General features: G+C 42.0%; 1 protein-coding gene across 2 annotated transcripts; it reads left to right on the top strand.

Annotated features, from left to right (window-relative positions):
- Positions 1–4,781: 4,781 nt before the first annotated feature.
- LOC120583989 (N-formyl peptide receptor 2-like) lies at positions 4,782–12,757 on the top strand. Of its 2 annotated transcripts, XM_039839568.1 has the most exons (3): positions 4,841–4,878; positions 6,453–6,639; positions 10,365–12,757. In XM_039839568.1, exon 3 carries the CDS (start codon positions 10,376–10,378, stop codon positions 11,429–11,431), a length of 1,056 nt encoding a protein of 351 aa, XP_039695502.1. In that variant the 5' UTR covers positions 4,841–4,878; positions 6,453–6,639; positions 10,365–10,375; the 3' UTR covers positions 11,432–12,757. The 2 variants fall into 2 exon arrangements, with proteins under 2 accessions (XP_039695501.1, XP_039695502.1); XM_039839567.1 differs by lacking the exon at positions 6,453–6,639 and having other exon boundaries at positions 4,782–4,878.
- The last annotated feature ends 73 nt before the right edge of the window (positions 12,758–12,830 follow it).

Raw genomic sequence — 12,830 nt, 5'->3', positions numbered from 1 at the left:
CACCCCAATATGGTTTGGAACCTCTTCTCTTTTTTTTAAAAAAAAAATTGTGTCCTTCAACTCCATATCCTTCTTTAGTTTCTGACCAATTCCCTGGCTCTCCTTCACAGCAAAACATCCTAAAAGAGGTGCATATGTTTACTGTACTCATTTCTTCATCTCGTATTTCTCTATAACTCACTCCAAAGAGTCTCTTCTTCACCGTTCTATTGAGTGTGCCCTTATTGAGGTCCCCAGGGGTATATGTGTCACCCGGACTCTCCATAAACTGTGGTTCTTGCTCTGGACAGTTTTAAGTTCTGGTCTCTTGAGGACGCTGACTCTGGCTTTAAGGGTCTCAGCAGAAGATATACAAAAGGAACCGGGGTCGGGGGCAGGCAAGTGAACTAAAACCAATTGGGTGACAAGAAACCAAGGCTCCTTGCGCTTCTCAGTGGCCACAAAATACCAAGAATAGACCAACATGGCACTTGTTTTAACAGCATTTGGGAAGTAGGCTGGGCCCTTTTAGGAACTCAAGTACCTGACTGTTTTTCATAATCTCAGTTATCTGTGGTATGCAAAAGTTCAACTTCTCAACTGCAAATTACTGTAGCCGCTATGGAAAACAGCACGGAGGTTCCTCAAAAAATTAAAAATAAAACTGCCTTAAAACTCAGCAATTCTACTTCTGGGTATTTATCTGAAAAAAAATCCAAAGCACCAATTCAAAAAGATATATGCACCCCTAATGTTCACTGCAGCACTGTTTACAAACAGCCAAGATATGGAAGCAACCTAAGTACCCGTCAATAGACAACTGGATAAAGAGGAGGTGGTATATACAATGGAATATTATTCAGCCATAGAAAGAAGACTCAAATCTTGCCATTTGCGACAATATGAATGGACCTAGAGGGTATTATGCTAAGTGAATTAAGTCAGATAGAGAAAGACAATACGATATGATTTTCATTTATATGTGAAATCTAAAGAACAAAATATAAATAAGCAAACAAAACAGAAACGTATCGATAGCTGCCAGATGAGAGGGGGTGTGGGAGGCTGGGTGAAAAAAGGGGACGGGATTAAGAACAGATTGGTAGTTACAAAATAGTCACGAGGATGTAAAGCACAGCATATGGAATATAGTCTATAATATTGTAATAACTATGGATGGTGCCACGTAGGTAGGTAGGTACTAACTAATCGGGGGATCGCTTCATAAATTATATAAATGTCTAACCACTCTGCTATACACCTGAAACTAATATAAAATATTGAATGCCAACTTTAACTGAAAATTGATTCATTAAAATAGAATAAAAAGAAGTTCGATCCTCTCAACATCAAGGGTCAAAGAATCTGGGCGCCCAGGACCCTTTTCTCTCAATAAACCAGGATAAGTAAAGGAGCGAGTACTAAGGTGAGAAGAATCAGAAGTAAGCGGTGAAAGGCAGAGATGATGGTAAGAGAGAACGGAACCGGAAACACACAGAGAGAACTCTCAGATGGGAGGCAGAGAAGGTGAGACAGCTGGACAAGACAGAGCACTCCCCACCCCTCAACCCCTTCCATGGTTAGTCCCATAATTCTCTGCTCCTGTGGAAGCTCACTGGTAGGCTTCTAGCCCAAAGAGATGATGCTCTCACGAAAATATCAAGGGATATAGGAAATTATAAGAAGACAGAGACAGAGGTAAGGACAGTCATCCTAAAAACGTACTGCCAAGGTTTGTACCAATTAAGATGCTTTCAGTTACAGGTAATTTACAATTTACAATTACACCTAACGATGACTTAAACAGACAACATTTGCGGTTTACAAGAATTTTGGGGACGGGTAGTGCTAGGTTAGGTTCTGTCTGAATAATATCATCGGGAACCATGTTCATTTTAATCATTCCAGTTTATAATCTTCAATAGGGTGGATTACTTCCTGGAGATTGCCACCTCATGGCTGCAAGATAGCTGCCATAACTCCTGACTTCACACTACAGCATCTCAAGCCAGGAGAATATGGATAAAATAGGGGTGCGCTGGAGATTTTATGAGATTATCTGATATGCTCAGATTTGTATTTTATAAAAATGTCCATGGGGTCATACATAAAAGACCAATTTTAGCAGGTTCCAGGGGAGGAAGGAGAACAAGTGTGGATGTGACCCAGAGGAAGCCAAAGCCTCGTGGGGAATTAAAGCGAAGCGTATGGCAAAGAGCACAGCAATGTATAGAGAAGGGCTCAGATGCTGAGAAAAAACAACAAGAGATGTGGGGCCCCACAGAGAGTAACTGCCAGACAGATTTCTAGGTCTTTAGAAAAATCCAGCTGTTCTTTCTGAAACTGAGGCAGGCCCCTGCACGTTTCCCGTGAACCCCCTGTACAGAAGCATAAGCAGGTTTTGTTCCTTGTTACTGAATAGCCCACGATTAACCAGTAGTGGCAAAAAAATGAACAGAGGCAACACGACTAGGCTAAGGAAAAGAAGGAAACTCTCAAAAACAGACTCCCATTCTGGCATGGCCCCACAGGCTGAACCCGGGGAATGCCCCACTGGCTGAACCTGGGGAAATGACACTGGGGTTGATCTGGGACAAATTCTTGCCTGTGCTGCAAAAATGCCTGAGCTTTCTGGTGGCTGATGCCTGAAATGGTCTCAGTAAGTCGTGATGCCTGAGATGGTGAAGCCAGATTGCATGAGCTGGAAACTCAGGTCTGCTCTTGACCAGCAACTGACCAAGTCATTTAACCTGAGGGTCAACAAATGTTTTTTGTGAAAAGCCAGATAGTAAATATTTTATGTTTCACAGGCCAGAAGGTCTCCATCACAGCTCCTCAGCTCAGCTGTTATAGCAGAAATACCGCCACAGACAATATGCAAGTGTTGAGTGTGGCCGGGTGCCAGTAAAACTTTATGTAAGGAAACTGAAATTTGGATTTTATGTAATTTTTATTTGTCACAGAATATTACATTAAGAAATGTAAAAACCATTCCTGGCTCACAGGCCATAAGCAACAGGTGTATCTGACCTCTGATTTACTGAGCCTCAATCACTTCATCTATGAAATGAGAATAATAATACTTACAGACGACTTTTTGAGCAGAACAAAGAAGATATTTGATGCAAAGCACTTAGTATGGATTCTCGGGCAACAAATATTATCTATATGCTAGCAATCAGAAAAAAAAAATCTCTTTTTCTCATGTTTTACACTCTCTCTGGGTGAACCTATCCATCTCTGCCTCCAGCTCAGACCTTGATCTTGAATTCCAGACATATCATTGTAGGTTCCTCTGTCCCTTCAGGCCCATCTCCAGAATTTGATTTCATCACCTTTTATAACTCTGTGTTTTGGAATAAATTGTGTCCCTCCCAAATTCATATGTTGAAGCCCTAACCCTCGGGACCTCAGAATGTGATTGTATTTGGAGATGGGGCCTTTAAGAAGGTGACTCAGTTAAAATGAGGTCACCAGGGTGGACCTTGATCCAACCTGACTGGGGTCCTTATAAGAAGAGGTTAGGACACAGGCACACACAGAGGAAAGATTGTGTGAAGATATGGAAGACAGCTATCTGCAAGCCAAGGAGAGAGGCCTCAGAAGAAACCAACCTTGATGACACCTTGATCTTGAACTTCCAGCCTTCAGAATCGTAAGAAATAAATTTCTGTTGTCTTAGCCACCCAGTCAGTAAATGGTACGATGTTACGGCAGCCTGAGCAAACTAACATACTCTCCTCGTCATCATGGGATTCCATCTCAATGATGGTCTTCAAATCCATCAAATTACCCTGGTGTGGCGATGTAAAAGAAAACGGCCATGTAATTCTTTGACACTTTTCCCACTGAGAGGTAAAGTCTATGCTCTCCCTGAATCTGGGTGAGGTCGTGACTACTTTGACCGATGGCATGTGGGAAAAACGATGCCACATGACTACTGAGTCATGTTCAGGTAGCCCTAGAAAGAAAACCAACAGGATGATGGAGCGGATATGTTAAAAATTAAACTCAGTTCATATGCAGACTCAGAACCTACCTCCTTCCATTCTTTTAAAGAATAAATTTCTTCATGATTTAAGGAATTCTTATGTTTGCTGTAACTTAGACATGAAAACATCCAATTATACAGTGATTTGGAAAACGAACAAAAATTTGTCTTTATCTCTTTCTCTTGGACTCCTGTTTCCTCACTCTGTACTTTCATCTAGGGTTGTATCCACTGAGTCTGAGAACAACTCTGTAGAACATTCCAGTGTTGCTTAAAACTTCAGAAATGGTCATCTCCTTAGATCAGTGACCCACAAATTATCTCCTTCAGGAGCAGAAAGTTAGGGCATTAATCTTGGTGATGGTGTTATATAAAGGATCCTCCCTAACAAATGTCCCTTACTTCCCTATATTCCGGGTTACCAAGCCTTATAGCAGCACTATCATATAAGAGAAATATAAGAAGCCCCTTTTGATCAACTAGAGTTTTTGCTAATGAGGCAAGTTAGGGTGGGATCTTACAGAGCTTCAGTGGGATTAAAGCTTTGGAACATTCAGCCTCTCACACAAATCTCTGAAAAGGGGAGATGGAAGACATTCTGGAGCTTAAGCTCTTAAACAATAAGATCCGATGAGCTTCAGAGTTACTGAAACATCAAGGTGTTGAGAGGGTGGTGCCCCCAGAGAGGGCATGGAAACTGAGGACTGAACTCTTGTTTCTCACAGAAGGTGGGAGGCAAGGGGAATTTCTGGAAACTGAAAGAAGCTCTGAGTTTCTGTCACATGATTGATTCAAGCCCCATTGTCCCTCCCCCTTTTCCTTTAATAAAGCATCGGCTGAAGCCCTTCCAGCCTGCCACCCCACAAGAAGCCAGGAACTGGCCACAGAAAAAAGAATCTCAGCTAGCGGTAAGTTGGAAGTCTGACAATTTAAAGATTATTTGACCACTTACTGTGTGGTCAAATACAGATAACTCCCAAGCTCTAGAGCTGGGCCGTCCAATATAAAATCCACTGCCACATATGGTCATTGAGTTCTTGCTAGTCTGACTTCAGATGTGCCATAGTATAAAATTAATTTAGTATATTCAAAAACTTAGTATGAAAGAAGGATGCAAAATATCTCATTGATAATTCTAAGATGGTCGTGTGTTCAGATAATATTCTTTCATTTGTTATCGGAATAAATTTCATTTGTTATTGAAATCTATTCAATACTATACAAATATACTATTAAAATTAATATATTATTAAAACTAATTTCTTTTACTTTGTAAAAGAATTGTAAGTCACATATGAGGCTCTCATTTATGTTTCTATTAGACAACATTACTCTAGCGATAGTCGCACTGAAAACCTGGTTGTCTTCTGTAGCATTCATACCAACGTGGAAGGTATTTAAAAGGAAAAACAAATGAAGGAAAAAATAAACAAGAATAGCACCTGGGAACTTAGGCTGTTCCTGGGGCAGCCACTTGGCATTGTAGGTCAGGTAGGACGTCTCAGAGAATATAATATCTAAGCAGAGATATGAATATTCAGAAAGAGCCAGATGCGGGAAGTCGAAATGAAGAACCTAGTAGGCAGAAGGAACGGAGGATGCAAAAACCCTGACGTGGCAATGAGCTGGGCATGTGTGAGAACTCCAAAGATGTCAGTGTGGATCCACACAGGGTGTGAGAGGACAGGGGAAGTGTGAGGTCTGAAAAACACAGGGGGCAGATCCAGGAGTGCTCAGTAAGCTTGAGTCAGGAGCTACAAAGGCATTAGAGGGTATTGAGCAGCATAAGGTCATGATATGATTTGTGCTTTTCAAAGATCATTGGGCTCCTGTCTAGAGAATGGATTTGGGGGGATGGGGAGGCAGGGACAGCATCAGTAGCAAGAACAAGCTCTTTGCAAGGTTAGTGCAAACAAGCAGTCAGACCAGAGACACAGACAAGGGCAGTGGCCATAAAAATGATTCCGGGTGTGAATTTAGTTGCTCTATAGATATAATTGATCAACTTGGATTGCACTGGATTACTAGGGACATGGAATTCAGGAATGTTAGATTTGGAGCTTCAACAACTGAATGTTTAAACTCCAAATTGACATAGATTGTTGGGAGTGTGCCAGATATGGGAGGATGGAAGAATTAAGAGTTTGGTTTAGGCATTGTTGGGTTTGCGGTGCCTATGGGATTTCCATGGGGAGATGTCAAGAAGTAATTGGTTATATTATGCTAGAGGTCTGGGGAGAAGCCAAGGCTAATTATTTAGATCAGAAGTTATCGGTTCAATATTATAAGCCATGAGACTGGATGATAGCACCTATGGAAAAACTAGAGGAAGGAGGAGGCAGGAAAAGCCATTGGACACCCCCAAACTTTCAGTTGAATTTAGAGGAGAAAAAGCTCACAATTTGGACTGAGAAGAGGTGGCCAGTTGAGCTATAAAGGAAACCAAGAGAGTGTGTGTACATTTTATCTTCTCAAAATGTAGGATAAATGAGTTTTAAGAAGGAGGAAGGGGTCTACTGGGTCCCATGTCACTGAGAAATCAGGATAAGAACTAAGAAGGCACCTCTGGAGTTGGCGACAAGAGGACGATAAAAATCCTTAAGGGGAGAACAGTACATGGAGTGCTCAGGACCGAACCAACTTGAAGCACGTCCAAGAGAAAAGCTGAGGTGAGGAGGTGGCCACACTGCTTCTTAATATGCGGGCTGTGAATCCTCCTCACTGAAAGAATTTTCTTAGAAGAAACAAGGCTGAAGCTGGAAAGGATATGGGCCAAGGATAAACTCTTTGTCGAGAGATGGTATGGATCATGTTTATTTTATAGAATGATCTAGTAAAAGAATCTTGGGGTTTTGGGGGGCAGGGGCAGAAAAGAAAGAGATAGTGCAGGAGAGACTCTTGGGGAGGTGTGAGAGAGAGGGATTCAGAATAAACGTGCAGAGGGAATAAATGAGAACCCTTGACTCACTGCATGAACTGGGATGAACCAGAACTCTCTACTCACCATAACAGGTACAGATAGATGGCGGGTTGGGTGATAGAAGGCTAAAAAGTTCAAAACTAGTTTTTACCATTTTTTCACTGAAATATGAGGCAAGGGCACAGATAAGAGCAGGGATTGGAAACTTAGGTGGTTTGAAGAGAGAGCAAAACTAAAATAATTATTTCAAGCATGGGAAAACAAATATGCTGAAACAATAAGAGTAAGCTAATGAGGAAGTGTTTAGTTTCCATGTGAAATCTGTGGTTATAAATCCAGTAGCACCCCATAATAATTGTGACATTGGGCAAGTTATTTCCCTTGTCATGGCCACGGTTTCCTCTTGTATTACGCGATGATGATACTTACCCAAAAGCAAGGATGTTACCTTTGGAGATGATAAAATGTACAATGACTGGCATCTTTCAGGGGCTAATCCAATAGCAGCCATCATAATCCACCCTAGTACCACCGGAGGGACACAGATTCTTTCCCCCACCCTGCAGCAAGGTGGAACCATAATTTCACAACTGCCTCACTGTGCTTTCTCCACCTGCCAGGGCACTATTATCCTTCTGGTTATGTCAACATTTTCAACCAATTCTTTAGCGATTATTGATCACATATCCTGAATGATTGTAGTGTGCTGAGTGATGGGGACAGATCTGAGTCTGTTGAAGGATGTGGTAAGAGGAAGTTAAGGGGAAAATTTTGGTGGATTTCCTCTGCCTGAGCTCAAATTCAGGCTCTCCCTCTTCCTAACTGGGGGCTTTAAACAGTTAATGAACCCAGTTTATGTCTTTGCTTTCTCCTCTGTACAATAGTTATACTAATTATAACTAACATAATTCTATATTGATGATGTCAACAGTAGGCTTAATGCTTCACATATATTCACTCGTGCAATCCTCAGGAGCCATAGGAGAGGAGTGGCGGTGACAAAAGAGCTCTTGGCACATACAAAACATGCAAAAGTAGTAAATACCGTTGTTATGAGTATTGTTCCAGATCTGAAATTGAGCATGAAATTGAGCTATTCAAGTGGATGGAGTCCCAGGACACAGCACAAGAGTCCCCATGTGTTAAAGTTATGGGTTCAGCCTAAAAGATTTCCATGTGTATTCTCATCTATTCCTCACGTACAAACCAGACTTCACTAAAAAGCCATCCCATTCTGTAGAGGAAACTGAAGAGATGTCACTGACAAGCACTCCTAATGGGCAGGTGTCAGGCATAAGATGAGAATACAGAATGACATAACTCCCGTGCCCAGAACTGTACACTAGAACAGTGACCTTCAACTGGGGCGTGACCTTCCCCCCAAGGGGAATTTGACACTTTTGGTTGTCATGACTGGGGGGCGTTTCTAGTGAGATCTAGCAGGAGACCAGAGATGCAGCTAAACATCCTAGAATGTTCTAGACAGTCCCACGAAAAAAAGAATTACCCAGCCCCAATGTCAATGGCGCCAAGGGTGGGAAACTACACACTATATTTAGCAGTATCCCACAGAAGACTCAGTGAAAGAGACTAAGGAAGACAGAAAGAAAAGAGAAAGGATGAAAGGAAAGGAGAGAGGGCAAGAGGCAAACTGTCATACTGGATATGCTCATCTCCCGATAACTTTGGGGGGAGCCCCTTTAAAAGGCAGCACTTCAGAGTTGCAAATGCAGTGCCTCTGAGATTGATTCAATTTGCTTTTAGACCTTGCTGCCTCCGTGACGGGCTGGGCATGACAGTGAACAAACTATTGAAACCCCAGGGCCATGGCTTCCCCTTGTAAAAGAAGATGATAATGGATGTCGTGCAATATTATTACGAGTATTAGATGTGACTAGAGGCTGAAAATTCCTCTTTCTTTTCAGAAGGCAGAATAGCCTGAGCTAAGATGATTCTCAAATCTCTGTGGTCACAGAAAAGCACCCTAGCTTGTATGTAAAGAGATTCTCGAATGGGGTTCATGAATGTGCATTTTAATGGCCACCCTGGATGTCTCTGAGAAAGCTTGCAGGCCACAGTGTGAGGAAATGTGGTCAGCCGACATGGACAAGGGGGTCACACAGACATTGGGTAGAATCTGGAAGCAACACTTACAGATGTGACCTGGTCCAGAGACAGACACTCCATTTCTCTGGATTCTCATTCTTAAGAGCATCGATAGCTACCCCAGAAGTCTTCAGGATATGTTCCCCGAGTGTTATTGTCTAGGATTTCGTCAGGTCCCACTGCTAAAACAATCCCTTGTAAAGCAAGGATGATTCTAGCTACTGGTAAAATGATTAGGATCTTCCCCCCAGAGATGGAGAGGAACATCTTTCCTGAAGGATGAGGAACTAAACAGAACTGGGTGTGGTTAGCAGAGAAAAATGGGGAAATGGATGTTAGCTGGGCAACCAGCAATGTCTGTCACAGCTGTGTGTGGAGGAGACTTGGATATCATATAAAGTTGGATTGAAGGTTATCTTCTACCACTCATTACATAAGTGACCTTTTGCAGGTCTCACAATTACTTTGAATACCAACTTATTCTCATAAAAACTAGAAATAATGGGCTTACAGGACTTATGTAGTTGCATGTAAGTCAAATTCAACCCCAATATATCCAACTAGATGCTTACTTAATGTAATGGGTGATCTCTAATGAAGACTCCTAAAATAGTAACTAAATTTATTATCTGCATATCCTTTATCTGACAGACACTAACGCCACAAAATGGGCGAAAACCTTTGCATCCCAAGCACAGAAGAGTTTCACATCAAATGTAGACAATGAAAATAAAGAGTTGAATGTAGAGATAGGGCCCCTGTGCTGCTAACTCCAGCACAGAATCCACAGGATATAACATATTACCACATATCACCAGTAACCGTTCTACATCCTCTTAACTGTAAAACCATACTCTAAAACTTTAACTTAAAGACTAACCCAACAATAGGCCAAGGATTCTCACAGAGGGGAGGGTCAGGAGATGGGAATCTGGGAGACCCCGGGGCAGGAAGATGTTGCAGAGCCTGCCAGCACCTATGCGCTGAGTCATGGATAGAAGACGATGAGACCCTACTGACTCTGAGTCTAGTGCCTCCCTCACAGTGCTGATGATGCCTCCCCTCAACTTTCTATGGTCTGCACACCCTGAGCTCAGTACTCTGCAGGTGGACGGGAGCCTCATAACTCTCCTGGTTAAGTAATCAGCCTGATCGGTGGAATGCATATTAATGATTGCAGGAATATAGTGAAGGTCATTTTTCAAGGGGACACATAAGGGAGTGTCAATATTATACTCTGACCAGCCACAAGTTTCAGTAATGGGTATCGAGTTTGGAGTGGAGCTAGAGTGAAAGTTGATGTTGGACTGAATAAGACATTGTAGGTGGTTTAACAGCTGTGAAAGGGCCATTTTTGAAATGTTTCAGGTGTGGATACGATGGAGAGCAACACCTCCATTCCTGTCACTGAATCGAACGAGTTTGTACCTGTGTCAACTGTCTACACTGCTCTTCGGATCACCAACTTGGTGGTGCTTGGGGTCACTTTTGTCCTCGGCATATTGGGCAATGGGCTTGTCATCTGGGTGGCTGGATTCCGGATGGCACGCACAGTCACTACCTTGTGTTCCCTGAATCTGGCTTTAGCTGACTTCTCATTAGCTTCTACTCTGCCATTCATCATGGTGTCAAGGGCAACGAATGAAAAATGGCCATTTGGTTGGTTCCTATGCAAGTTCATTAACATCGTGGCGGACATGAACCTGTTTGGAAGTGTCTTCCTCATTGCGTTCATTGCTCTGGACCGCTGTATCTGTGTCCTGCATCCGGTCTGGGCCCAGAATCACCGCACAGTTAGTCTGGCTAGAAAAGTGATTATTGTACCCTGGATTCTTGCACTAGCCTTTACGATACACATTCTCATCTTTGTGGATGTAGTAAATGACGGACGAGGGAATACATACTGTGTTTTCAACGTGGCATCCTGGGGTGACACTGATATAGAAAGGTTAAAAGTGGCCTTAAGTATCTTGACACCCAAAGGGATCATCCAGTTTGTCATTGGCTTTGCTATGCCCATGTCCATTGTGGCTATTTGCTATGGGCTCATAGCTGCCAAGATCCGCAAACAAGGCACGATAGATACCAGCCGTCCCTTACGAGTCCTCACTGCTGTCGTGGCTTCTTTTTTCATTTGTTGGTTCCCTTTGCAACTGGTTGCCCTTCTGAGCGCGGTTTGGCTCAGAGAGATGTTAGTTGAGGGTAAGCATGAAATTCTTAGCTTTCTGGTATACCCAACGAATGCCCTGGCCCTCTTCAACAGCTGCCTCAACCCAATGCTCTACGTCTTTGTTGGCCAACACTTCCGAAAGAGACTGATCCACTCCCTGCCCGCCAGGCTGGAGAAGGCCCTGTCTGAGGACTCGGCCCCAACCAGCCACACAACAACCAATCTGACCTCGCCTCCTACAGAGGCCGAGCTACAGGCAATGTGAGAGGGACTGGGAGCATTTTTGAACTTTGCCTACTCCTCCCCTGCTCCTAGCGCCAGCTTCATCTTACTTGGGTTCATACTTAGCCACTCAATATGAAATCTACTTTGGTGTCTACTAATTTTGGGGGGGATATAATGGACATAGGGTACTATTGGATAATTTGTGGTTTTGAGACCTCAGCCTATACCCTGGGGTAAGTGGAGGTGGGAAAGAATTGAGGGAAGAGAAAAAAAGTCAGTGTTGTGGGGAATTTGTAGAGCTTGGCTCAGAGAATTTATTAAGGGGAAAATTTGGCATTTCATCATTGAGTAAGATGTTTGTTGTAATAAAGCTATTATTATCATAATACAGAGGTTTTTTCTAATCCTAGCTTACTAAGAGTTTTCTTCATTTTTTAATCATGAATGGCTAATGGATAGTATCAAATGCAATTTCTTCGTATATTATGATGGTCATATTATAGTTACCTTTTCATTTACATTATCATAAATTATATTAATTTTTGAACATAAACCACACTTATGTTGCTAGAATAAACCACACTTGGTCATGATGTATTTTATGTAATTAATCTCACTAGATTGGTTTTGAATTTCTGCATTTACGTTTACATAAAGACGGGTCTGTTCTTTTACTTTCCTCCAATGTCTCTGTCAGCTATTACATCAAAGTTACAATGGCCTCCTAAAAGAGCTGGGAAGTGATTCCTTTGATTCTATGGTCTGCTCTTATATCTTTTACTAATGTGTATAGAGAAAATTCACCAGCGAATCCAATTGTTCTGGGTTTTCTATACGGAAAGGCTTCTAATACCAGATTCAATTTATTGTTATTGGACTAGAAATATTTAACATTTCTTCTCCTGTCAATTTTGAGAACGTGTGACCTTCAAGGAATTCAGCTATTTCATCCAAACTGTCCAATTGATTGGCATGAAACAGTGTGGAAACTGCATATAGTACTTGGTATGGTTTCTGCTACATAATCTAAAAGCTATCGGAGTGAAAAAATTTTGGTTTACATTATTCACTAGTGATTACTGATAGCCTGTTTGTAAAACCGGGCCTGATATGTAATATACACTCAATAAGTACTCATTGAATTAATTAATCAATAAACACAGTATCTCAAATAGTGTCAAGTGAGAATATTTAATGTCCAGACAAAATGGTCTCTGACCCTCCTGTCATGACTGGCCATGTCCTGGCCATGTCCAGAGAACTCTCACTCCCATGCCCACACTGTTTAAAAATTCCAGTGTGGTTTGAATTCACGACCACCTCAGCTCTTGATTTTCGGCTTCAAATAAAGCACTCTCACTAACTATTTACCGATGGATTTGGCTGGAAGTGAATCAATTACTCAGCCTTTTGTTTTTCGTTTCTGTTTGTTCGTTTGT

This window comes from Pteropus medius, unplaced genomic scaffold, assembly GCF_902729225.1.
Source record: "Pteropus medius unplaced genomic scaffold, Ma_sr-lr_union100, whole genome shotgun sequence".
Classification (NCBI taxonomy): domain Eukaryota; kingdom Metazoa; phylum Chordata; class Mammalia; order Chiroptera; family Pteropodidae; genus Pteropus; species Pteropus medius.
The sequence above is the reverse complement of the archived record's forward strand: the minus strand, read 5'-3'. Positions and strand labels throughout refer to the sequence as shown.

Coding starts and splice junctions, on each gene's coding strand:
- LOC120583989 (XM_039839567.1), top strand. CDS start 10,376: ATGGAGAGCAACACCTCCATTCCTGTCACTGAATCGAACGAGTTTGTA.